This window comes from Triplophysa dalaica, chromosome 15 (assembly GCF_015846415.1).
Source record: "Triplophysa dalaica isolate WHDGS20190420 chromosome 15, ASM1584641v1, whole genome shotgun sequence".
In the NCBI taxonomy this organism is placed as follows: Eukaryota; Metazoa; Chordata; class Actinopteri; order Cypriniformes; family Nemacheilidae; genus Triplophysa; species Triplophysa dalaica.
The window spans coordinates 12334066-12362028 of NC_079556.1; the positions used below are offsets into that span (position 1 = coordinate 12334066).

General features: G+C 36.9%; 2 protein-coding genes and 1 long non-coding RNA gene across 8 annotated transcripts in view; 1 reads left to right on the forward strand and 2 right to left on the reverse strand.

Moving 5' to 3' along the window:
- Positions 1-15192, reverse strand: part of kidins220a (kinase D-interacting substrate 220a) — a 52068-nt gene extending 36876 nt beyond the window's left edge. For 3 of the 6 annotated variants that reach the window (XM_056767965.1, XM_056767961.1, XM_056767959.1), the window contains exons 1-17: positions 12246-12504; positions 11862-11960; positions 9437-9535; positions 8853-8951; positions 8584-8682; positions 7044-7142; positions 5945-6142; positions 5764-5862; positions 5446-5544; positions 4833-4931; positions 4082-4259; positions 3838-4002; positions 3573-3752; positions 2169-2334; positions 1545-1696; positions 614-900; positions 178-318 (exon numbers count right to left, since the gene is read on the reverse strand). In XM_056767965.1, coding sequence (XP_056623943.1) covers positions 178-318; positions 614-900; positions 1545-1696; positions 2169-2334; positions 3573-3752; positions 3838-4002; positions 4082-4259; positions 4833-4931; positions 5446-5544; positions 5764-5862; positions 5945-6142; positions 7044-7142; positions 8584-8682; positions 8853-8951; positions 9437-9535; positions 11862-11960; positions 12246-12461 — 2475 coding nt within the window. In that variant the 5' untranslated portion in view covers positions 12462-12504. The other 3 variants (XM_056767962.1, XM_056767964.1, XM_056767963.1) reach the window with 3 other exon arrangements.
- LOC130436924 (uncharacterized) overlaps positions 14318-27963 on the forward strand; it is a 66522-nt gene continuing 52876 nt past the window's right edge. Inside the window, exons 1-2 of the long non-coding RNA XR_008909120.1 lie at positions 14318-14534; positions 20321-20508. This is a non-coding gene — a long non-coding RNA (uncharacterized LOC130436924). The remainder of the gene's footprint in view (positions 14535-20320; positions 20509-27963) is intronic.
- mboat2a (membrane bound O-acyltransferase domain containing 2a) overlaps positions 17202-27963 on the reverse strand; it is a 69172-nt gene continuing 58410 nt past the window's right edge. The window contains exons 7-13 of the mRNA XM_056767966.1: positions 25976-26159; positions 23456-23648; positions 22846-22949; positions 22696-22760; positions 22473-22605; positions 20881-21032; positions 17202-20467 (exon numbers count right to left, since the gene is read on the reverse strand). Coding sequence (XP_056623944.1) covers positions 20293-20467; positions 20881-21032; positions 22473-22605; positions 22696-22760; positions 22846-22949; positions 23456-23648; positions 25976-26159 — 1006 coding nt within the window. The 3' untranslated portion in view covers positions 17202-20292. The remainder of the gene's footprint in view (positions 20468-20880; positions 21033-22472; positions 22606-22695; positions 22761-22845; positions 22950-23455; positions 23649-25975; positions 26160-27963) is intronic.

Here is a 27963-nt window from a genome sequence, read left to right on the forward strand (position 1 = left end):
TGCTTAGATGCTGCAACAATTTCTTGGCGCTGGTTGAATACGCCACCAAACGGGGATATTGACAGTAATACGATTTGTATACTTTTATTCACTTACATAGGAAATGTATAATGAGATGGAGGCTTAAGGAGGTTTAACGTAGGGCCATGCAAGGTACCGTAATCCACACGCACATACCGTGTCAAGCATCTGTAGCACTTTGTCTTGCTCGCAGGAATCCAGTCCGTCGATTATGACAACAAGTCGAGTCTGATTCTGAGTGAAGCCGTCAATAGTTTTGGCCATTTTAGCCATGAGCTCCACTTCACACTTCAGAACCTGACAGAACAAAGGAAACAAAATAATCAACAAAATAACCAACAAAATAACATTGTCAGTATTGTATGTAACAATGTATAATATCTAGCTTTGTACAGTACAATATTGGACTGCTAAGATTTCACTGGGGGCGGGGCCTCTGCATGTCACACCATAAATAAATATTACACAACAGATTGAATATTTTTCGAGGGTGGCACACTGCCATTACAAAACTGACTAAACCTCAACCTGAAGATTGTGTTACATTCCAGAAAACGCTGTACTGTATGTATGAATCCCCCGATCATCTCACCTTCATAAATCCCTCGCTCTTCAGTTTGTGCATGCTATTGGCAGCATTGTGCAGTCTTCTCCTTTGGGAGTGAAGCACAGAGTCGGTCACCTGCCACCAGGTCCGACAGTTCAGAAGCACAGCCAGACCCACCACACTGGCCATGGCGATCAGGGTCGCGTTTACCGTGAGGTTCTCCACATCCACCTTAAAGATGGCCAGCAGGGTCATGCCAGTGATCAAACAGCCTGACGTCAACACAAACAGCACGAAGGAAGGCACGCAGCATGTTTTCTTCCACTTCTTTCCTGTGAAAGAATTTTTTTTAAACAAAAATTAAGATTAAGAGCAAATTTATGAAATACATGTTATAAAAAAGTGAATTGCACAGATGCTGAAGAAAATTATGATTATGTGATGGTAAATAAGTGGGATGCTAAAACGATGTTTATGAAAGGAAACATTCAGGCTCTTACATAAATCAATTTAACACAAAACAATCAGCCGATAAACATGCACCTGTGACCACACGTCAATGGGATTTTATATTAATGCACCACGTTGCCTAGTAACCGTAATCGGCTTACAGTTCGGTTAATAAACTTTTTTATAATGATTATTACATTAAAAAGTTTTTCAGAGTAATACATTTAATTTTAGGTCTCGCAAGGTGAGCACAATTCTGTTAAAACTTTTTTATTATTCTTCATAATCTCCATTATCTGTAATTAATTCTACCCAAGCTGTTTTATGTACTTCACCGAAACTATTGTTTCTTGTAAATAAGTTGAATGTTGATGCTCAAAACAACAATTTAAAACATCAATCAAAAATTTAATAATAATAATAATAAAACAAAGCAATATTATTAATATACAATAATAACAACTAAATATAATTTAATTTCAACTTGATAACTTTACTTTTCATAATGCCTTTATTACAGACATACCTTGAGTTTCATCGTTCTTAAAGACCCTGAAAAGTCTGGTGGCCAGGAAGCCAAACTCTCTCTCGCATGCGTCGGACAGCGTGGCTATCATCTCAGCCATAGACGTCTCCCCTCCCACACTCGACAGACGGTTATAGTCCGTGAACAGAAACCTGTGCAGATGGAGAACAAAAAAAGACTGACCGAGTGAGCCTCACACATGTGCGTGTTTCAACACAATGCGTAGGTAATCAAAGATGTGAAAACAATATTCCCAACAGCTCTCTGCCGTTCCTCCAAACTATCATTTAATGTATTTTCTCTTATAACGGTCAAATTAAAGAAGGCATAACAGACTTTTTTATGGAACGACATGTAAAAATGTCCTTATTACCAGACAGATCGCTAAAATGGTTGTTGTGAAATTTTACTCTCATCTCTGTGACATTACTAGGCCGTTAAAACTTTATAAAATAAAGCAGAAGAAAACAGACAGATTCTTGTTAAATAGATTTTTCTGAATTATGTGTTTATGCTTCTCTCTTTAAAACAGTCTCCAAGCATTTCTTTAGGGTTAGGGCATGTGTCTACGTTAGTGTCTAAGTCTGAGTTGCACAAATCTCTAAAAGCACACAGTTTCTGTACCTGACGGGCAGAGCCTTGGTGGTCTGCTCCGGAAGCTCGGGGGGATTGACGAACATGAGTTTCAACAGCAGCTCTAGGTAACCGATTTGACGGGCCAACCTGGTGCTAAGCCCCCAGGCCCAGCTCCAACTCTCCCCTGCTTTTCTCCCACCAAAGTACACCAACACTATATACAACAAACAAAAGTATGATGAGACACAAAGGAAGACACACTAGATTCTGAAGTACAATGCTGCACTCTGGTGGGCAAAATTATATCAACAGCCCAAAATAATTTACTGTTATCATATGTACAAAATATTTACCCCAGCAATAATTTACAGTACTCTTTATTCAGATATTTCATTTAAGATGGATGCAAAATACTGTATTTGTGTTGCATTGGTGTGTTTGGAATATAAACTGAAGCTCAGCTTGGAGAAGAATTTAAGGAGGCATGGCAAAAAGAGGACAAAACATGTTAAAAAGTTTATAAAGTCAGCTTCAGAAAATTACTATAAAATTGTACACCAGACAGTTTCAACAAATATTAATAACAGATACAATTGAAATGAATGTATGCATTTTTCTATGCATTTTTCTATATTAAAATAAAACACATATTCCCTAATATGCTTTAATTTTGTCCAATAAATTCTCTTAAAGTTAAGTGTTTAGTCCATTTTATACCATACAGTTGCACAAATAATGCTGTAACGATGATTGTAAGAATTTACCTCTAATTTAAATATAAGTATTTAAATTGTGAGAACTTTACAAAGATTTATGTAATAATCTGTGTAATGTGACTGTATGAGTCCTTTAATGTGTACTTATGTATTGACTGTTATCACGTCCAATTTCACCGTATTTCAAGATTTCATGACATCAATAAAGATTTCTTTAACCTGTCTAATGACCTGATTATACCTAAATAATCTACATAAAGATTATAGAATGTCAAAGTAAAACAGGTTATAAAACATCTTTATCAGATTAATTCATTTTCTTTATTTGACATTCTTGCATCTCAAACACCCGAGTTAACCTCACATTTCCACCTCTACATTGAATTTATTGTGTGTATATAGTGCTTTTCCATGTAATACTTTCTAAAATTGATTTATGATATATTGTTTTACGTAGATATATTCCTCACAGATTTGTATGTTTAGGATACAGATTCGTATTTATTTCTGTACTTTTTTTATTTATCACACTTTTAGTTCAAATATTTATATCTGTATACGCTCAATGGGAACTGAAACTCATGCCCTTGGAACCTCTAATTCCATTTTGTACCAACTGAGCAATAGGAACACTGTTAAATCACAATCTCGAAGGCAACTGTTATCATGTTTTATGCTTGGCCTGTAATGAGAAGAATGCCTGTATGATTTGATAAAAAGGATGAGAGAACCTTACCAAAGAAGATGTACAGTAGGGTGAGCAGGCTAAATGCAACAGCGATGGCCAGCTTCGGATCAACAGCGAAACCCAGAACCAGAGCCGCAGATCCACACATCAGCAGAGTCAACACCACCACCAACCATGAAAACTGGAACAATGGCTCCACCTGCTGCCCTGCAAACGTCTTCATTTCATCTGAAGAAGAGAGTACACAAACCTTACAATAAGATCAATTTGGAATGTCACAATGAACCTTCAGGTCTTTATATGTGTCCCGTACCCTCCAGTTTCTTTAGCAGGAAGGACTTTCCGCTGCCCCACTGGGCGTAGAGTCCCACGCAGATGGGGGGCTGCATGGTGGGCTCGCTCAAGATGTCCGCCAGAGCGCTGCTGTACAGGTCGTAGCCCAACATGTCCCCATCGCACTCAGAGGGAGACAGGTGCTCTGTAGGGGACGATAGATACAGAATCTCAGAGATGTTTGAAGTATTTTTTTTACTCTGTTTGTTTAAAAGAACACTCACTGGCTCCGAATATTTGAGTGAGGATGCTCTTCTGATGGGTGCAGTCAATGTTGTAGGGGGTCTCGCCCTCTTTGTTGGGCCGGTAGAGTAGGCGGCCATCTTTAGGGTTCCTCAGAAGGAGCTCGGCAAGCTTACGGCTTCTCCCACGAATGGCAATATGCAAAGCTGTGTCTCCTTTCTGTAAAGACAATACAGTATGTGACTTTTAAAATCACTTTATAAATGACCTACAAGCTAATTAGAAAAAAATGCCTTTGAAGCAACTTCGCTTAAGGTCCAATCTGGACTACTGTTCCCCCTTTCTCATCCCATATCATTTCTTATTTTATCAAATAAATCTATAACGGTTGAAAAAAGAACTAAAGAAGTGAATACGTGAAAAGTGAAGGACTTTATTCACCCCACACTATATCAGTGACAATTCAACACTTCACATGAAACTTTATTTCCAATTGACACTTGAACATGTCACTTTATTGCTACTATAGTTTGAGAAAGTACATTTTTTTCATTGCCAATTATTTCATAATTTCATACGGGCCCCTTATTCTTCATTACACCATTTTTTTCTATTAATTTGCATTTTCCCTGCTTGTTTTACCGTACAATAAAATAATGTAAAGAATACATTATACAGTATTTTATTATGTCTTTGTTGCCCTTCCAATATTTTCTTGTGAGAAGTAAATCAAGTCATTTCATTGTACCTAGTACACATGACAATAAGGATCTTGAATCTTGAAGGGTTTACCTTGTCCACTGCCGACACCTTGGCACCTTTGTCTAAAAGATGCTCCACAATTTCAATATTTCTCATCTTAGTGGCTTTGATGAGAGGAGTCTCTGCATCCTAACAAACAGATACATCACAAATACATAAACGAGCTGAAGGTCCTGATTCTTTGATCACTGTTTAGTTCAACCGTCTATATTTCAAACAAAGTGCATTTTAACCCTTTCATGCATGAATCATGATGCAATGTTTCCAGATCTTGAATACTGCAAAGAAAACAAGTTTGTATTTATGGTTAGATTACGAGGAAATAAGCCTGATTTCCATAACAACTTTCATGCATCTTTGCAATCTTTTTGCAAGTCTTTCACATTGCTGTTGGGTGACTTAATATCATGCTTGCGGTTTCTGTTGAAATTGCCATAATTCATGAAAATATGCAGATCTCTTAAAGTCTCTTTATTTTTTCTGCAGCTGTATGCGCAAGAAAGGCTGTTGTCAATAGCTGTCCAATGAAGTACCTTCTATACATGGAACGGTTCCGTTCAAAACAGCTTTATTTTGTGAACATACACAGGAAGTTTTCCACAAAGTCACTGTACATTTTCAAGGTCATGTGTTCAAATGTTACCTTAGTATAGGCCTCTGTGTCCGGGTTGCACTGCAGAATGTCTCGTACCATCGTAGCATTGCCTTTCTCCACTGCCCAGTACAGCGCGGTTTTACTGTCCTATAATGAAAAGCCAGTGATTCAGATGACTCTGGGTCATAGGACATCTACTTCCTTAATCAAAGGAGGATTAATAATGCCTTTTTAATATGAGGTTTAAAGAGACATTAAACAAAGAGACTGTTCTGTATATACTGGAACTGGGACGGTGTGTTGATGGATACAGGAGATTGAAATAAAGAGTGAAGGACGACGATGCCATGAGGGAGATGTATTTACCTGGCCTTTGACATCAATATCGGCGTATTTATTAAGTAAAGCTCGGACGATCTCCACGTGGCCTCCTCTGACAGCTCCTATCAGCACAGTATCACCGCTCTGAGACACACACACACTAGAATAAAAAAATATCCAGGAATACTATTTAAAACTAACTTGAACAGTCAAGCCGTGTATTTACCCGATCAGGGATGTTAACATATGTGCCTGCATCCAGTAGGTCTTGCACAATCTCAGTGTAGCCCTCAATGGCAGCAATCATGAGCGCTGTGTTGCCGTCTTTATCCGTCATATTCATGTTAGGATTCCTCTTCAGAATCTCCTTCACCAACTCCTTGAAGCCACCACGAACAGCCACTATCAGCACTGTCATTGAGTTCTGAGAAGAGGAGATTTCATTATTTGTGGTTATGCTATGTTTAAACTAAAAAAGAATCATTATGTCATGAGTTATGACATTAAAAGGGTGTGAAATCTAACAAAGACGAGTAACCTTCATAAGCATGTGTCTGTTATTCACTTCATCTATTAGCATGTGGGACTATAAAAAACGAACTAAAAAAAAAATTAAGTATATGGGTCAATGACGTGACATGTATTTTTTGTGTCCAAATTCATTATTTTCCTAAAAAGAATTTGAATAAATACATGTCATATATCAAATGGATCTACAATATGTCCTTTATAAGAAACCCTTTTCATTTTATTGAAATTCAATGGATTTTTTGAGTTTTGGTGTTTGAAGGACCAAAAATGTCAGGTGGTGCAGCCGTCCGAACATACAAACAGAGAACAACACTGAGAAATAAATGTTAATTTTCTCAATAAAATTCTTAATAAAATATTTTGGCATGATTTTATGTTAAATTTCTTATATATGAGGGGAAAAATACTCAGTGCTAAATACATTAAATGTATATTATTTTAAATTAATATATGGTCGCACCACCTGACATTTTCTTATTTGTCATTGACCCATATAAGGAAATGTTTTCTATGCCACCTTTACTTAGGAAAAGAGAAATGACATGAGAGATCAAATAAACAAAATTTAATCTAACATATGGCTATAATTTTGTGCGATTGTGGTATTTGTATGGTAACAAACTGTACTGCACTGTACTGTAACCTAATTGGAGAAACATTTAAAATGGTTATTGGATAAATGTCATTTTTCATGAATAGTTTTCCAGAGGATAAATCTTTTTATTCCACACATGAAACATTTCTCTACAATTTAACAAATATCCTAAAAATCACAGGAATTTTAAAGTGCATACCGCTCCCTCCTGATCCACATTTGCCCCGTTCTCCAGCAGATGCATCACACAGTCATAATGGCCTTTCCTGGCTGCCCAGATCAGAGGTGTGGTGCCGTACTGACAATGAAGAAATCAAACATGATGAAAGATTATGAAAATTATTTTTCTGTAATAAAAAAAATAGCTACAGCTAAATCTGATTGGAAGTTGATGCATAAAGGCTTATACTGTGTAAAAATATTTATTCTGTAAACATACCCATGTGCAGCAATTAATATTTCATAGAATAACTTCGTTCTTTGCCAATGTTAACAGCCTAAAAATTAGCAAATTTACTTTTTTAGCATGACATAATTGTTCTTGTAATTTGTGAATTTTAAGTCATATGCTGCGTCCCAATTTTGCATTCTATCTGTCTAACATAGCATTCGAAAATAGAATTAGTACGTTTCAAATCGTAGTATGTTTAAAAGAGTATTCCAAAGATTCCCGGATGGTCTACTACTTCCGGTAGAAATTTGAAGAGCAGAATGATGCACACTCTAACGGCTAATAAGGAGGCGGAGTTTAGTGAAGCTCCACAGCATTAATAAATTAAATAACTGATGTGTCACTAAATTCATAAGTATAACTATAGAGTTAACCTTACAATTGAAACAGTAATGTAACAAAATGGTGTTACAGTTAATGGCCACATTGTTGTCTAGGCAACATTGGCCACTTCTGTTTCCTGTTAGTATGACCCAGTCCTTGCATATTGTTTTGCAACACACTAAAATGTATTTACTTTTCCATGACAAAAACAGTACATACTTTTAGTGCATAGTATAAGAAGGCGAATCGGGACGTAGCAATAGAATCAAAACCATGAAAGCCTGAACTAAAGTCATCTTACAACACTTACTCAATAAAATGTAGTTATCCCTTTAATAAGGGTAAACACTGTAATGTATGTATATTCATAGTAAATCATATTGCTGTTGTTGGTATTTAGCAATAAGTGACAGCAGCACTGTGATTAAAAATAAAAAATATGTCAGTGTGAGTTGTTTTTGATTAAGACGCCTCTAACATTTAAAGGAGCGAAGAAGAACATTTAGTGGCATCTAATGGTGAAGTTGCGAATTCCGACCAACGCCTTTTTGCATCATTGACAATATTTACGATTCGTACTATGTGGAGCACTTTGCCCATATAGGGCTACTGTAGAAACAAGTGAATTCCATGTAAGTGGACCCTCGGTGCAAATAGATAGAAATAGCTCATTCTAAGGTATTAAAAACATAACGCTTGGTAATGTAAGGTCTTTATACATCTGAGGCATAGTTATGTATATTTTACTGCATTTCTGTCAAAAGATCCTCCACTAAATTACATACTTGACATTTAAGTTAGCCTGGAACAAGGTTTATGTCCTGGAAACCGCCCCTTAAGTGCTTTGACTATTCATCAGTTTTATGTGGAAAATGTTGATTTGGCTTTTTAGTTTGCAGTCTTTGTTTATGAATCAGGTAGCAGCTTAAGTCAGCGTTTTTTTCAGATGAGAATGATAAGGCACCTTGTCAGAACAGTTGACTTTGGCTCCGTGCAGAAGCAGCAGCTGAACTATCTCTGCATGACCTCTTCCAGCTGCCCAGATGATGGGATAGACGCTATACTGCTGGGACACACGAGGATCAATTACACACCACAGACAACACTGAACTCCCGAACACCGCAGGGCCCTGCTTTTATGCCCAGAGCTGGGGCCACATGGTTAACATAATTTTTGATTATTTATAAAGTAGAACAAATCTCTGACGCAGGAAGAGGATGAAATCTGCGGACCTGTCCGGTGATGTTTGGGTTGGCTCCTTTCTCCAGCAGTAGACGTGCCACCTCCACACGACCCTTATAAGCAGCCCACATAAGCGCGCTCCATCCCCCCTACACAAAACACATTCCAAGGTTTGTATATTTCCATGTGCTGTCCGACATAATCTCAGTCACAAGATTGCGGATAAACACACACTGAGTCAGGGGAGGACAACATGTGGCGAGGTTTCTCGTCGTGTATAATATTATTATAGTATGCAGCTATCTAGACAGTATGGGCATCCATGTGGAATGTCTTCAATGTCTGAATGTGTACATGGCGCCCTCAAAAATCCTGTCTTGCTTGGGTAAATTCATGTGACATGACAGAAATTACCACAATTTGGAAAAATATATCCAGGAGCTGCCAGGAAAGCAGAACTTAAATATAATGTATCACATGTTCCAGTAGAGAAGAGATTAAAACAAAAATGGCTGGGAGAGGAGAAGCATTTTCAATTCCACACGTTAAAGAAAAACTGGTTTAATTCAAAATATTATGTTTTCAAAGAGGTAAAAATAAAATAAAAAGTGAAAATTATATATTTGGCTCTTACCATATCTCTATGCTCCACATTGGCATTGTTCTCCAACAGCTCCTTCACCACCTCAGTATGTCCTTCCTTAGCAGCGGAAATCAGTGCTGTCCAGCAATCCTGAGATAAGAAGATTTTTTTATTTCTATACAAGACAGATAAAATTCCATGAAAGTCTTGTCTTCAGAGGAACTTTAAAACATACCAGCTGGTCATACCAGGTGGTCATAATGAAGATTCTTCAGTTTATCTCAGAGGTTTTATAATATGCTCAGCACCGTCTGTTAGTGTGAGGAGCTAAAGGTGTGTGTTTGTGCATGTAAATGTAGTCATCTAGTAATTTACAGAATCACAGTACAGGGTGCCAATTATATAGTCTACATGGTCCACCCATACCTATGAAATCATGCTGACAGTAAGGAAACAGCACCTCACTGGTACAACCTTGACCCTGAAGAATGATAATTATAAATGTTAAATATACAATATGTATTAAAAAGATAATAACAAAGTATACAGCTTTGATTCGGGGGTGAGGCAAAAATCACTGGCCGAGTAAAATAGTGTTATGAACCTGTTCACATTAAAAAGACGAAGCATGATATCTCAATAGGAAGAATGATTTCCATTAAAATACCAAAGAATGCCCCGTCATTAAAATAGCGAAAAATGATTGGTCATTATAATAACAAAGATAAATTGGCCATTTAAAGTACGATTGGACGTTAAAACAACAAAGTAAGATTGGGTGTTAAAATAACATCATGTACCGGACACTAAAGATCAAGTGTATGCAATTAAGCCGAATCTAGGAGTGAGGATGCGCACAGCAACCAACAGCTCACTCCACCCCACTCATTCAAATCACTATGGTGGCGGACTCTGGACTAAGATCTCACCACGTTTTCACTTTTTAGCCGAAGGAGATAATATATTTACGAAACACTGAATGTATTCAACAAAATGTAATTTTTATGATCTCATGTTATGTACTCTTTAAACTAAAGAATGATTAAATGTTAAAATAACAAAGTATGTCTAGATATTAAAAAAGTAAAGTATAAGCAAAGTATTGTTACAACATTTAAAGGAGCCATTCTTTTGCAGTTTTTAAAGGTTTTATTGTGCTTTTTAGGTGTTTAACAACGGATGTTCATGTTTCTAGTATAAAAAAAGCTTTATATTTTACATATTTCAAGTCTACAGTATTGTTTACCACTGTCCCAGTTCTCAAAAAATGACTGGAATTCTTCCGGTCTATATAAAGTCCCTCCTTCCGAAACGCTCTGATTGGTAAAGCTGACCATGTCATTGTGATTGGTTCCTTGCTTAGAGTGTGTGTGTGAAGATGTCTCACCCATACCATATCAGCGAGCTTCCGCTTCTCAGGCTGTTGTTTTGGTCGGTACCCCTCTCAGTGCACGTGTATTCATAAGCTTTGGCTTTTAGGAATGATCAGTAACAATGGTCTGCTAGTGCATGTGCAAACGTCAATCTTAGTTACAGATCGCAATTTTTGGGGGGTCAGACCAGTTATATGTATTAACACTAATAACAGAAGCGTTAGTTTTGCCTTTTTATATAGCACCTAAGTTGGATAATAAAACAAGCATATTGACTAGGAGACATTTGCAATCAAGACTTCAAAGGACGTTTTATAGAAGTGTTTTAGAGGTATGAACACACAATATCAGTGTATTGCACAGAACAGCTTTCACATCCGATGTTAAAGTCACGGAAGCTGTTTTTTGATCGTTGGTTATCTAAGAATATGTGTAGCTGAATTCTTATTACCACTTGTAGGACTGTGATGAAAGTGAAAGTAATTTAGCGCGTAGCTCAGTCAAATGTTTACAATCTTTGATAACCAAACACTACTCCAGCGGCTCTTCCTCTTCTCTAAGGAAGGCCTCGCCCATGTTGGCGTATTCCCATGTGCGGAGGTTTTTAAAAAACTCGGAATAGTGACATCATTTACCCGGGAAGTATAGGGCTGTTGTCCGATACCAGCCGTTCTATGTAGTCCTTGAAAAACAAATTATGTTAAAGATAATATCTCGTTTGGCATTGAACTTTGAGCTTTTTCAGTTTGCAGGTATTGCTTATGCTTAAACAGCAACATTACACACTATCTTAAGTTTGAAAATTGGCATCACAGGGAATGGCCGCTTTAAATTTTCCAAGTCAATCATTATCTTCCTGACTAATTGAATAGTTCTTAGCCAGAATAAGTTGTAAATTGCATAAAAAGTATGGCAACGTGAGAAAAGAAAATCTTTAACAAGATAGAAGCCATACCAAGTTGTTACAAACATTAACTAGCCACATTTTTTTGAAACCAAGGCTAATGTTTGTTTTGCTCAATGATAACGTTTCAGCCTGTTTTATCTCCTATTGTGTCTTTCCGCTGTGACAGTTTTGAGTGTAAATGTGAAGAGCAACTCACAACATCATCCAAGTTGACATCTGCGCCCCTCCTGATGAGCTCCTGCACGATCTCTAGACTGCCTTGTTCTGAAGCCAACATCAGAGGAGTCTGGCCACTCTGAAGTAGATTGCAGAGCTTTAGTATACCGTACATCCATAACAAGCGAGCAAATTTAAAGAGATATAGGGTTAGTTTTAACCTAATATGTCGACTGTACTGCATGTTGTCAATTACCACCGCAGATAATACTTAAAACTCACCCCTCCATTTTACATAGAATTTAAAAAAGTATAATCATAACATTTAAATTGCTATCTGTGATAATCGAATGCATGTCACAGATACATAAAATGATTCAGAATATTTCCATAAACAGCTTCACATAGATTTCTGCACACTCACGTCACTTCTGGTGTCCACATCTTTGTATTTGTCCAGATGAGCTTTAAGGGCCGACAGATTCTCCTCCTCCACATAACTAAAGAGACTCTGGGTGGTCATGGAGCTCATCTTCAGGGAGGTGGTCACGTCCATGGCCATGTTAGGAGTTCCACTGGAGAATGTTGAAGACAGCAGGAACGATACATCATTAAACGAAACTTTCCTCTGTTCGCTCATTATAAAATTCAAGCAACTGTTCAAACTCTAAGCAACTCTAAAAATCCGGGGCCAACTCCTGAATAACACGACAAACAAGCCCCGTCTTGCAGAATTGCACAAATCATTCAAGTTAATGATGAACTAAATGTTAACATAACAGCCAGTAGGAGACCACCATATCATTATTGATTAGGATAAAGCCCACATGATGTTAAGATAAAAGCCTCTTGTGCTGTCTGTGCAATAGGGACTGCACTGATATTCTTTGGGTAGCCTGAAATCGAAAATCAAGCCAAAGATTGAAGCATTTTTTTTCATAAATATTCAGCCACAACAGTTCACATTAGGCTGTTTTAATGAAGCACATAGGCAGTAGTTTAATCCTCCTAATGCTCTTCTTAATGTTTCTTAGACGGGAAAATATTTCATAAGGCTTATCCATGGCCTCAGAAATGCATTATGTATTGTAGTCCAAGACCTTCCGTAAGATGAGCACTCGTATATAGAAGAACATTTTATTATTTCCAATCATATTACAGACAATACAAAGGTCACCACAGGCAACACATTGTTGTATCCAAAACGTATCTTAGCCCTTTAGGGAAATAGTTTAACCAACTTGATGTTTTATAGTAGTATGTCCAGTATCAGGTCACCCTTAATTTCATACAAACGTCCGACTCATCACAGATTTGGGTCATCACATTATTATAGACATTTTCCACCATGTCTGACAGTCAGGGTGTGTTCAAATATAAATTGTACATTTAGGAAAAACTAAATATAATTTTCTTTATAAGTCTCTTAACTTTTCCTTGGCCGTTTATAGTTATACAGTATGTTTATATATTGCTTCATATTTATAATCTAAGGAACATATTTGATTATACTTTTATTTGAAATATTTTGCTTTATTATAAATATTTTGCTTGTGCTACTGTGTTTCCTTTACAGGAAAAGCCACTTGCTTTTCTAATGATATGACATTTCCACATTTATACAAAGACCTTTTGTGGTCCACTGGTCATAATAAACCATAATCATGAGATCTGTGTGTTAAAACCCACATATGATAATATAAAAAGCAGAAATATAAAGAAACCAATGTTGCTTGAGATCGACTGCTATTTTGGCAACTCAGCAGCTTGGTCAACCTGCCCAGCATGCCGGTCCAACCCAGATGGACGCCGATCACCATCTAAACATGTTTCCCACTGACCACATGCAGAGCATCAGAATAAGTTAAAACATCTATCATGGCCTTAGCTTCAAAAGTCAGATTAACTAGAATCAACTATATAGCATAAATGTAAAGAGCAGAGATAATGGTGACAAATCTGACAATCTTAGACATCTGATTCCAGCCTTTGTTCATCTGAACTGCTGACACACCCTTCAGTGCTTTCGGAGCATCCCAGCTGCTCTCCTGTGAGAGATCAGACAATGCCTGGAGACAGCCAATCACGCAAGAGCATGCCAAGATCTCCTCAGTCAAATATTGACTGTGCAAGGTTCACCCCCTCTCTCCAACCCCAAGGTGCACAATAAAGAATGAAGATAAACCATGTCAACATATAACCTGCATCAATGCATTTATTTACAACAACTTTATCACAGTAAGAAGTAACAGAAGAGGCTGACTCACCTCGTGCCACTCTTTCCTGTGACTTGGTTTTTAAAAGCTAGTCTTTGTGCATGCAGTTGATACTCCACTCACGCTGTCACTCACACACTGTGTGTAGAAACAAGCCGGGGCTCTGTCTGTCACTTCACAAGCTCGTGAATAATGCATGAGGGCGACGCCCCGCCTTGTCTTAAGAGCGACGCCCAATGCACGCACGTGGTGACCGGTCAGTTATGAATATTTATAAGGCTGTTGTGACGTTTCAAATAAACTTCCTCAAGAGTAGGTAATACATATTCATGACACACGCCGTCGCTCAGGGGCGCGTGACATGACTCACTTATCTACAATATTTCAGTAAACTAACATAATTTTCCCATATTTTTACTTTTTCAAGCGCTGTATAAATGTTTGTATAGTGTCAACGGGCTGGCTGGAAGCACATGTGGATTTTACATCAAACTGAGGTAAACAGCGCCACGACAACCCTAAATATATAACTGTGCACTTATAATAGATATGATACTCAGATGTTTCCATGGTGTGACACAGCGGCACTGAGGTAAACAAGTTCACACTATCGTCGTGAATAATAAATGTGCAAAAAAATAACCGTGTGTATTTTAAAGCTGACCGCAGAAACTAAACTATATCGATTGGATATTTCAACGAGTCCAACTAGACAAACGTTAAAATTATTAGCAAATAAAAGATAGTGTAACCTCACCAGGCATGCAAAATGTTCTGCAGTTAAAGAGGAGCACTTGTTGTATTACAGCTGTAAACTGTGTACGTGCGCTTTCTTTCTTATTACAGACATACAAACCTATATGCAGTTTTGCAAACTTACCATGTGACAAGTAATAGAAGAACGAATTTACATTAACTTACGTGGATATAATTTTAGTAAGTTACGAGCCCACGTTTGAACATGGGTGAGTTTGTTTACGTCATTCTAATGTATAACGGTCTACTGGCAACTTACATCTCCGTCCTAGATAAAAAATAAGGTCCAAAGTAATCCAACAGAAATCAGATCACGTTGCTTTGCTTTCCATAACCCTCTTGACGTGAGGCAGCTTCATGTACTACAGCACAGCCATTTTGAGGTGTGGATGAAATTAAAATCTACTTGACCTAACCACGCCCACTGTTTAAAAACCACGCCCGGCTCGTTTTGTTTTTCAACAGACACACAAAAGAAATGAAAATACATTTTAAAAACTAGGATACAGGTTAACAAAGTATAATCGTACAGTTTACAAAAAACACATTTAAAAAAATCTATTCCCATATTTGTTTACACTGTTTTATTAAAACCACATTATTTTATATTCGCGTTTAATTTGAGCATACTTTTGAGTTTTCTGGCTCAAGAAGGTGGATTGGTTTCGTCGACATGGTAATTTACGTTACACCGCTAACCTGCTAAGGATTAGGTTTTATTCTGGTTTGAAGATCGCATACCAAAACTGGACCAATCAGCTTGAGGAAGGTGACATCTGACGAAGAGAAGCTACCCTTGTTTCTCACCCCAGATAGGGTATGCACGTGACGTCACTTTCCCATGTGAACACCCTCCCTTGAGTGGCAAAACACTTAGCAATATGGCTACTTACAATATCCGGAAACGCAATTCCGCGTTACATATTAGTGTCCGAGGACACCTGGTTCCTTTGTAACTTGTAAGGATCACCATCGAGTCCCACTGCTTTTAATTTTAGCAAATAATTGTGTGTTTAAGTCCTGATTTATTTTTTTCTCCTATCGAAAGCACCCATTTTGCTTGGTGTTTTACCACTCAAGGGAATGTGTCCTGGCTCTTATGGGGTTGTGTCCCGGAAAGTGACGTCAGTGCATACCCTCTAAGATTTAAGTGATAAGATATTAGATGGAAATCTTTTGCTGATAACTGTTTATTATATTTATATTTGATTTATTATAATTATGTATAATTCATATAACTTTTAGGATATGGTAAATTTTAAAATTCAAAATCTAACTGTACAGAATAAGCATCCTCTTTTCTTTATCCTCTAATCCAGTGGTTCCCAAATGGGGGTACGCATACCCCCAGGGGTACTGCAGGGGGTACGTGAGAGAAACTGAAATTTAGGAATAAACAATGAAAATCAATAAATTATGATAGTAGTATTGTTATATGAAATTAGGACTACACAAATATGCATAAAAAAATAATGGGCGCAAAATAATGTAAGTAAGGAGAGGTTGCGGTTAAATGTAAAAAAAATTTTTATATAGTTGCGTTAAGATACATACAGAAATGTTTCTCATTTCATTTTATTTTAATGCAAAATGTTGCGGTCTGGTCAAGGGGTACTTGGCTTGAAAAAATCATAAAAAGGGGTACTTAGGCAAAAAAAGTTTGAGAACCACTGCTCTGATCATAACTGTTGCTAAGAGGTATGAGTAATTTATAAAATAAAATAATTGCACCAGATGGACCTTGACAAAGGTTACATCTATTACTTTTTCTAACATTCTCTATGTTAGGCCCAGAAGACCGATCGTTTCATAAAGTCATGTGACCACGGTAATATTGAGACAATGTTGCTATTGCAATAAAACGATTTCGATAATATTGTTACGCCCCTACTGTATGTATAAATACAAGCTTCAGTATTTAAAACTTTTAAAAGTAATGAAGCACACCGGTTTTCATTTGACCTTTTTGTTAACCATATATTAAACATTTAACTTCTGTTTATTCACTTGCATTGATACAGCCAGTAGTTGACTTCTCAAACTTTCACTCCAGCAAAATGTATTCCTGCCTGGCAAATGTGTTTTAATTCAAGAGATTTCTATCATAATTTTCAATCTTTCATCTTCAACAGAAAAGTGAATTGCGCTGATGCTCGAGAGAAGTCAATAAAACTGATGATGCATGCTTTGTATTCCGTGTGATTGGCTGTTTCCCGCACGTGTCACATTTTCAGGAGCACGCCTCACAAACTCTGGATCAAACATGAGTTGACTGAGAACGTTTATAACGTTGTGCAACAGATGAACCTGATCTAAACCAGGTTGGGTTTGTCTGGTTTTGTCAACCTGAAACTTACTCTGCAACCCGGAGTTTGTTCATCTAGCTTTGTGCAAAAGGCCTCAGAGTATCAGTTTATCAAACAATTTTTATCAATCACATCTCAATTAATCATTATTACACTAATTATAAAGAAAAACAGAAAATGAAACATTTGACAGACAGTGTTGGTTCCCCTTTGGACAGTTTTCAAAGCAAATGCATTTAACAGTAAACTTCTTACAAGTTTTGGAAAATAGTGGATTTTTTACTGGTATATTGATTTACGTCGAAACAGGTTTAATAGATATAACTTTCCGGTATATCTCAAGAGCCTTATTACATTACTAAATATCCATGTTTTCCTGTGCACTGCCAGGTAAAGCAATGTCACAAAAAGTCGGAATTAAAGTAAAAAAGATCTCTGCAATAACTGGAAATCTTTAGCAGTCAATTGGGCGGGTTTAAATGTTATGTGGGTCACAAATCAGCAGCATTTTAAAGACTAACAATACAATAAAAAAGACAAATCAGCTTAAGCGTCTGATAGATAAGGGTCACAATAAAAAGGAATTACAGTAGCATTTTCAAATAGCTTTGGGTCATTCTTTGGAGAATCAGTAGTTGGAGGTGGTGGGAAAATCGATGAGCAACATGTAACAGAATTTTAGCAGATTAATGAAGCAGATTTATGTGTTTATTATTATGTGGGTTTTGTCAAATAGAGGATATGCTGTATGCAGCTGATAAACAATACCACTCCTCTAACGTCATTTTGGATAAAGCATGTTAACCAAATAAACCGATAACAGTGGAACGTTGTCCTGATTTTTCTCAGCTTTAGGAAAAAATGTACTACACTGAAAGTAAAATAGTGGGAAAATTTAAGCATTCACTGTTCTCACAGAAGTTTCTAGCATTGCTCTGGCAGTTTTTCTACTGCAGTTTTTAAAACCCAACTCATTCCTACTAAATGTGCAAAATGGGAGAGAGTCAAATTATTCTTTTGAGACAAAATAAATCCAAAAAGATCTTGAGTAGAAACCTCTCGACCTATTCAACGCCTGTACATAGTACAGCTTGCGCACCTCAAGCGATTTGGCACTTTTGAAGTTTTGCATTGAGGTGCTGGTTATGTGTTTAATACGTTGCGTACAGAGGAAAATTTTCCCTTCGGGCAGTTCAATCTGAAAAATCTAATTATAAAGACAAACTGTAAAGTATTGGGCTATTAAGCAGGACTCTCATTTAGCACAAACCTTTTCAGCTATGTAAAATCATACGTTAGAATGTCAAAAACAGTTTCCCACTGGCTTTCTATCTGTTTTGCAATCGCTCAAATAGTTTCGGGCTGTAATAATCTGGTGCTTTGTGTTTTTTTTATTTCAAACACAATACGAGTTTGTAAGAAGTGTGCTTATGAAACCACAGGGGACTGGTTCTCTATCTCCCAAGAATATTATTCTCTACCTGACTTTGTTTATGGACCTGCTCATGTGTTTTTACTTAAAGTGATTGTTCACATAAAAATGGAAATTCTTTCATGTTTTACTGACCCTCTTGGCATTTTAAACCTGTATGACTTTCTTTTGCAGAACACCAAAGAAGATATTTTGAAGAATGATGGTAACAAAAACGTTGGTCCCCATTGACTTCTATTGTATGAACACAAAACCAATATCAATTGGGGGCAACGGTTTTTGGTTACCAACATTCTTCAAAATATCTGTTTTCTGCAGAAGAAGAAAGTCATACAGGATTGAAATGACAACAGGGTGAGTAAAGGATGACAGAATATTAGGGTGAAGTATTCCTTTAACCAATCTCTTAAATTCCCTTAAAGTCATTTATATTGTATTCCTATAGTCATGAATAATAACTCATTTTGGTAAATGCTTTGATCCTTCAAACCTTCCTCATTAAATAACATTTACTTTTTCCTCACCCAATGTGCTGGGTTCCCTTTTAAAATGGGCAAAACTTGATAAATTAAAATGCAGTCACTTGAATCGCGTTACCAAAACGTTTTGACAACTTTTAGAGGATCAAATTTCAAGAAAGATCCTTATACTGTACTAAATATAAATCAACTTTGTTTACAAAGACTTTGCAGGTTTCATTAGGGCCCAAGAGATGAGTTGATATTAAATAAATGTCTATGCATACTGAATGTACAAAATACAAATAGATGACTTTTGTGTTCATGTGAAAAAAGCACTGTTTGTAAAAAAGAATGTGATCTTACCAAGAAATTATGAACAATGCAATATGTAATACAATATTTTTTTTCACTCACCATACATGTGTGTAACATAAAAATAAAGGTTATAATAACAAACAAGCTGTGATATTAAGTAATATTGAATGGTATTTTGTCTTCTCTAGATCACAGAGAAATATCTGGTTATTTGTGGTCCAAAACGAGACCTGTGAAGCCCTGAGGAAACCTACAATCCATAAAAAATCTCATAAATACAACCATTTATCAAACCTAAAGCCCTTGATAAGAATCATTCTGAAAAAAAATATTATAGAAAGGTTTTTTAAATGAACACACTCCCTTTTAGATTAACCAAGGCTGGCAAGCCTGAGAAACCAGCTGATTAAAAAGCAAAAAGAAAACCAGGGAGAAAAAAACAATAAAACTCAACCTATGGCAACAGATAGGATATGAAGGCCTGTGAATTTGGCAACATACAATTTGACTTTTCCCCTCTCTTACCAGATATTTTCATTTAGGGTAACTGAAAAAGAGGTTACTTTGTTTAACTGATAACGGCAGGAACTTTCTAGGTACCGTGAAGGCTGATTCCAGTGCTACACTTACTAAACTAACACAGCCAAACTATAAACAAACAACCCCTGGTCCATTCCCGTGTAACACAAATGTATAAAGGGTTTAAGGCAACTTCAGATTAACTGACATGTAAGTCAATTATTCACTGCTTAAGTCATCCAATTCCAAAAAATTTCAACCTTCAATTTCATAAAATCCTACAAAGATCCTGTTCCTGTTAAAAACTAAAGCATGACCGTCTCGACGAGGTGATTGGGTTTGGTGTCTCTATTCTTCTTCTGTTGTAGAGTTTAGGTCAGTTATTGTCACAGCCGCTGTGTGTCTTTCAGTATGGATCTAAAAGTTCCCCGCAACACAGTGCACATGCGAGCGGCTTTCCCTGTCCTCACGTGGCTTTCTGTTTCTGGTTGAAGTTGTTGTCCGGATTGGAGAGGCAGTTGTGTTCGCTGGCCTGGATGCTGCTCTGATGCTCCTGTTGTTTTGTGCGCGAGCGTCTGGACTTGACGGGTAAAACCAGTACCAGCAAAAAACAGATCAGGTGAATGCAGCAGTACCACGATCTGAAGATACAGAGAGGAAAACAGTAAGCAGATTGTTTATGGTAAGTGATGCATATTAACACAAATCCACATATATTGTTTTGTAGATTATATGTGGTTTATTTTTGGTTTGGAAACTTGTTAACTAGCTCAAACCACTGAAGGGTTCGTCCGAATGATCCATTCCCAGATCATAAAGCATCACAGACTCCGGCCTGTAAAACCATGCAATAAATGAATGGAGACTACGGCAGGCAGAGATAAAATCACGACCTGCCAGCTATACGTCGTCCGCTAATAACTTTTCAGCAATGGCTCGATGATGCATGCGGGTGGGTTTATTACACAGTTTCTTCCTAAAAATGGCAAGGGTCTCAGAACCTATCCTGGTGTGCTTTTTAAACAGTAAGCTTCACATATTGGTTGTTACTAACCTATAAAACTTGACAGAAGGCCCCACTGCCAGGAGTACAAATGGCACGACAGTGTAGCAAATGGCGATCTGAGTGCTGAACCACGTGATCACATCGTAGATGAGCTTAAGTGTGGCTGAGTTCAGGAAGTGCTGCCTCACATTGTGCCTGACCTGAAAAACAAAAAAATTGTATAAGGAATACAGTTCCGAAGATATTCATAAGATTATGAGGCCAAAAATCAATAGGTTTGATTATAAGCTTGAGGACTTGCTACAGCAGTTTGCTGGGAAAACAACATCAGAACATCATAGGCAGGATCATTTATATTCAGAGATGGAGCGCTGCTATAAACTGACCCACTTTTCCTTCAGTTGGAGAAACTTTGGTCATTACATAAGCATTGATATAACGCAAAGCATGTGACTGCATGCATAATGATGACTGTATCCAAAAACATCATTGTCTCAAGAAAAGTCAATGTTTTGGTTGCATTAATATTTATGAAAAAAGAGACGGACCCCACTCAGGGCAAGTCTGTGAAAAAGAAATATGTTACACGCAGAGTCATGTGGAGTGAAAACAGAGCAGAGAGATTGTGTTTCTTTCTCTGAGACACTGAGCCTCTCAGTTTAAAATCACACCGACACCCCTCTCCTTCACAAGAAACAAACATTTAGTTATGACTTAATGTTGAATTTTTCATGTAATGTATCTTGAGCACTGACGTTTGTGATGTGAAAATGTAAATATTTGTAAGAACTGTACGATGGATTATTAACCTGCTGGAAATTTGGCTGGAGTGACTTCAGAGTTTCTATGACCGTTTTTTACAGGGAAATTGAAAACCCAGAACAGAGCTGGAACATTGTCGTCGACATGTGTTACCATAATTTTACTTTTTAAATTACTTTAACTTTGTTTACCTGATTTTTTTTTTTTTTTGTCCACTTATTATTCAAGCTTCACTGGATATACATTTTTCCTCCACATTTTCTTTCCTTGTCTGTGCATGAGAAATGACAAGATAACGTATTGTCCCTTTTTATTGCAATAATATTTTCTAGCCAAACCATTCCAATCCGATTCACTTTTAAAACTTTAACAGAATAAAAACAAAGAATCTTTTTAGGCTTTCTGTGACAACTCTGATATACAGTACCATTTGGTTAACCATCCAATCTCCTTATTGCATTACATAGAAATTGAGAAAGTGTCATTACCAACTTTATTTGAAGCGGGAAGCCTTTTGGAGACACAAATTAAAGAACGTAGTACAATATAGTTTGAATTTAGACTGTTCTTTAAAAGGCTTTTATAATCAATGCCTGGTTAGGACAGACATGTATTTGAATCTGCTTGTGATTGTGTGCTTTATTGTTTGTTTCTTATCAAATTTTCCTTGTTACTTGTCCTTAGGAAACAGAATCTTAATTGTTAATTAGATATTGAAAATTGATTGTGATGTCATGACCCCGAACTGTAAATAATTATCGCTTCTATTTATGATGTTCTTCGTTTTATATCAGTTGTAATGTACTTTGACAAATGCTTTTAATCATTCTGAGTTAAACCTTAGTTTTGGTAACCCAGCCTATGTGAAGAATACTCACCGCTCGCGCTGCCATTGTCATGACGATACCCGTGATGAAGGTTAGGTAATAACCCGGGTACACTCCGTGCCACACCGCAGAAAGCAAGAACGTGGCCGCTGTCGGATTGTACGGGCAGCGCTCGTAACACACCCTGCAGGCAACAGCAACATCAAAGCTCATAATATTTCATAGACTTACAAAAAAATGCAAATGCTCAAGATATAGATTTAAGGGCGCTCACCTTTTTAACCAAAGGGCTGTCTGAATGTTCCAGTTATCAAGGAACATCTTGAAACTGGTGGCAAACTGTAAAGTAAATTTGAGGAAAGACGATACGTTAGGGTTTGGTTCCTCGGAGAAGATAAACTGGTGGATGAACCTGAGCATTTACCTCAATGTCCAGTATTCTTAAATTTGATATTCTGTCCCATTTTGGGGTGCCGTCTGTGTTATAGCCATTAAACCCAAAACCAGCTGCATTATGGATGGCATCAGCTGTGAAATAAGATAAGTGTTTATTGATTACTGACACAAGAGGAAAGTCAAAAACACACCAAGATATGACGGTAAAAAGATTATACAAAAAAACAATGCATGCCATTTTGCTAAAGAAAAAACAGTGGAACCTAAAAAATGTTTATGCAAATGTAGTTTTAAGCAATTTATTACAAAGGGAAATGGATCTTTAAATATGACAATGTGCTTTAAACTATAGCATAGGGTTTCTCCAGAGATCATATTTGGGGATGTTTGGCATTACAAGGTTTACAAGCCTTTTTCAAACCTATCATCATCATAGGACCTAGCAGATACATGTAATGCCCTACTTTTACACAAGAGGGCAGTGTCTGAATATGCAAGAACCTAAGAATTTCTGATCTTGAAAGACACAGCTTACATTTAAGTATATATCAAAATAAATCATTCCAAATAGCTGTGTCAGTTACAGTATATATATAATCTAATACTCGCTAAACATGTCAGCCATCTGTTCTACTCACCTAACGTCCACACAAAGTAGTACTTGGGGCGTAATGACAGCATGGAGATGTAGAGGTACAGGACCTGGATGTAGAAGGGGTTAGAGGCCATGAAGGAGTCATTGATGACACGCTCAGTGGGACAGGCAGTGTATATCACCAGATAAACCGTCAGGGACAGAGCGCACGTGCATAGCTTCTGAATCACATCTTTCTGCAGGAACAACACAAATATCATGAAGATCAATAAGTTGCAATATAGAAGATATGGTCAAAAAGTCACCAAATAGTATCGAAGCTGTGGTACAATGGGCATAATAACAATTCAGATTGTCGGAAAGTTGTCACAAATTCTCAAGTACGAGGGCTTTATGTATTTGCATATTACCTTCTACATCTACTGTATGCTGCTTTTTACATTTTGGTGTAAAGCCATTAATAGTCTTTATTACTTTGAAAATTCATATATCTGTATATGATGTATACGGGCATTAAAATGTAGCTCTGTCAATGTTCAGAAAAAAAGTTCTCGGTATCAATGACCATCAGGTTGCTATTGTGACAACTTACCCCATATGGTGTGACAATATACCCAGCAAAAGAAGTGTGTTAAAAAACTACATTTTTAAAATGCACAGTTTTTTTAGCCAAGACTTAAGGTATCAACATCGATTACTAAAGTAGTCGTGTTCTCCTGAGTTTCGTAATCCTTTTAATATCTAAAAGCTCAGATTGCCTCGCTACCAGCAAATCAGTAATGAGCCCATCATTGTGTAATAGGAAATTAATTTCCGAGTGCATATTCTGCACGCTCGCTGCTGAGCTGATTCGACAAATGTTTTTGTTGTTGTTTGTCCATTGGGGATAAAACCCATAAATCACTGACAATATTTAATGAGCTCTGAGGCATTTACAGGAGAGATGGGAGTTAAAACTGATGCTAAAGGCCATTATGCTCAGAGAGCAGCATTGTCAAGTTCCTGAGAAGCAAACGTTAAGATCGCTTGTATTATCAACAGAGCTGTACGCAAAACAAACTCTCCAGTCAGCAAACCTCGGAAATATGACCCTGTAAAGGGTTTCATTCATTTACTCCCTTATCCATTCATTACATTAAGAAGTAAGTAAAATAAAACGTAAATGTATAATTTAAAGGGGTCATATGACACAGCTAAAACAAATATTATCGATGTAATGCAATGTGCCTTTTAAGTTTCAAAAACGCTGTATATTCCACATACCGTGCATGTTTGTATCTCTTCTTTGCCCCATTCTCTGAAACGCGCAGATTTTAAATAAAAATCATCGCTCTGAAAAGCGAGGTGTGCTATGATTGGCCAGTTAACCAGTGCGTAGTGATAGGTCGAATACTCCAAGCGTTTGACGGAAATGTAACGCCTCTCACCATATTTGTAACATCAGGTTCCAAAGCAATTGTTCTGACAGGTACGCCCCCTTACTTGCGAATACTATTGGGCGGTCTTAGTCAAGTCATACCACGAACTGACGTAGATCTTTGGGGGTGTGGTTACACGAGGTGTTTCAGGCAGATCTGGGCGAGCATTCGCGTTTAGAAAGAATGCATCTTTTGTTCTAACACTTTAATTGTTGCAATTTAACGTGTCTAATACATGCATAGGCAACTAATAAAACACCAAAGACAGAGAAAAACATGTATTCGTACCATATGACCCCTATAATAAGTAAAAAATCACAAGTGTTCTTTTGTATATACTGTATTGGTATAGTATTACGTCATGAGTCCGATTCCTAAGAAATACATACAGATAGAATTTTTTAATTGAATACACTTTGTGTTGCTTTGCATTTAAGCATCTGCCAATAAAAAGAAACGTTTAGCGACTTGGCACTATTTCATACAACACCATTGTTCAAGTATCTCACAAATCAAGTTTCCTCGTCAAAAATGACAGAACTGGTTTTGCCTTAAAGTGGAGGTTACATGCTATGTCTTGCATTCTGAGTTCTTTGCACTGTTGAACGTGCTGGCTTCTCATGCTTAACGTGTTTAAAAACGAGTTGGATGTATTATTTTATAATTTTGTGTTTGATACACTCCCCCAGCACTCCAGCTTGTTTTGGAAAGTTTTAAAGTCTGGATTCCTTTGTCGTAACAGGGATCCTATTTCTTTTACTGGGCAATTCTCCAGGAAAAGCACGGCAAGGCGAAAGAAAGAGCCTGCCAACGTGCCAAACGATGAGCAAACCCGTGTGCAAAAATGTTTGTTCACGGCATTTCAGTGATGGATGTTATATAAACGGTTAAAAGTATAAAAGTATGTTTTGTTGGCAATCGGCGCGTACGTGCAAAATTTTGTGCTCATTCTGTTGTGTGATCGTGCTGTAGTTCCATCTATCTTTATAAATCTGATCAAACTAAATAGTAAATACTCTTCTAAAATACGACGTATGCAATATTACTATATAGGTACTCAAGATTACTATGAGATTGGCAGAAACTGCGTGTGATACCTGAACTTTAAGCAAGGTTTCACATTTAACCGAAATGGGTAATTGTACCTTAGGTGAAGGGTCGCTCTGCTTCAGTTTGCCATTCTCTTTGCCATTTGACTCCAGGTGTTTGGACTCATAGCATGTGCCTTCTATAAAAGCGATGTAATCATTGTAGGAGCAGGTGGGACCAGCCAGAATCCCCATGAAATTACAGTTATAGCTTAGATACTCCAGTAGGCTGGGCATCTTTCTGCACAGGAAACATAAAAGACATATGATAACTGATCATGTAAACATACTGTACAATGTAATAAAAACACACACGTGCAACAAAATATGGTTTGGAATTAAAGAGATAGCTCACCCAATTTTTTTAAGTTAAGTTGTTTTAAACTTGTATACATTTTGTTGTTCTGCCAAACACAATGAAACATTTGGAAGAATGTTCGTAACCAGACATTTCTGGGGCACTATTCACTATTATAGTAGGATTAAAAACTATTATGGTAGTCAATGGTGACCCCAAACTCTATGGTATCCCACATTCTTAAAATATGTTTTTTGTCTCTAACAACATTAGGGTAAGTAAATGTATCATTTTAATTTCTGGGGGGGTTAAGGTGGGATAAAGAAACAAGTAATAACATTGTGTCATTGTTTCATTGGTTTAGTTTAGTAAGCTTTTAATATTGAGATATGACTTGAGCTGTCAGGTACAATAGAACAGGAAATGTCCATTTGACGTCATATGATTCAACTCACAGAATTAAAAGAACAAAGTAAACTGCAACTTTATGTTTCAGGGTTGAAAATACAGAGGCTAAAGTTGCTGCAGCTTTAATTTCAACTTATGTATTAAAAACAGTGATAAAGAACAGTATTTAACTAAACAGTTCAAGATTTTTAATGTAAATCACATAATAATCACAAAATAATAAAAAACATGTTGTGTAGTATCTTGTCACCCTACACCTTTTTACTGGCTTAATAAACAAATGTGTGGTTTTTCAGTTAGGGACTCTCCAACACTGTAAGGGACTGAACCAACGTTTCCCAGTTCTAAAGGACCAGTTCACCCAAATTTAAAATTCTGTGTATTTTTTCTGAACATCAAGTTGTTCCAAATCTGTATTACCATAGTAGGAACAATTGCTTTATACATTTCTAAAAGATATTTTGAAGATTTGTAATTCCAATGGAATTTTTGTATTTATCCAATGTATGGTAGTCAATAGCGGCAAAGAACTGTTTGGTTAAAAGGATTCTTCCAAATATCTTCCTCTGTGTTCATTACGGAATAAATAAATGTATACAGATTTGGAACAACTTGAGGATTAGTAAATAATGATCTTGATCATTTTTGGGAGAACTGTTCCTTTAAATAAAATGCTAATCTAAACACTTGACTGCAGTATTACAGAAAAATTATTTAATTGCTAAAAACTTTGTGGACGGGTCTCGCAATATTCTGAGTCACAATGAATCTGTGGCCTTCGTGTCAACACGGTTCCAAACTTTACACTTTACTTCTAGGGTGTGATTTGCAGGGCTTCCTAACCACCACCCCAATCCTGACAACTTCCTGTGTGGACACTGGCTCATGGCAATGTTCCGTTGCTTGGCAACAGTCTTGATATGCGAGATATGCTGCTTTTCAAGTCTGCAAATGATTTGGAAGTTTTGAAAGCATAACTATTATGCTCAAGAAAGTTGTGAAAGAATGTTGTGTTTTGTATTCCTTATGTTTCAATTTGTCTCCCTCTGTTAGAGACATTTTTAAAGGGATTGTTTAAATATTACAATAAAGTCTTCCAACCAGTCTGTAGGTTGACCTGTTTAAGAACGTAAATGCTTAAGCTCGTTGGCATTTAAAACATCACCTGAAAATTTTTTGGACATTATGACCCAATGGGACTTTTGAGTGAGACACTCCCTGAATATCCATTCTATAAATTTCCATTATTATAACAGTGGGCAAAAATGTGCTTTTTTCTTCGAATCAGGCAGACAGTAAATAAGTGATCTAAACCCACACAAACATACCTTATACACAT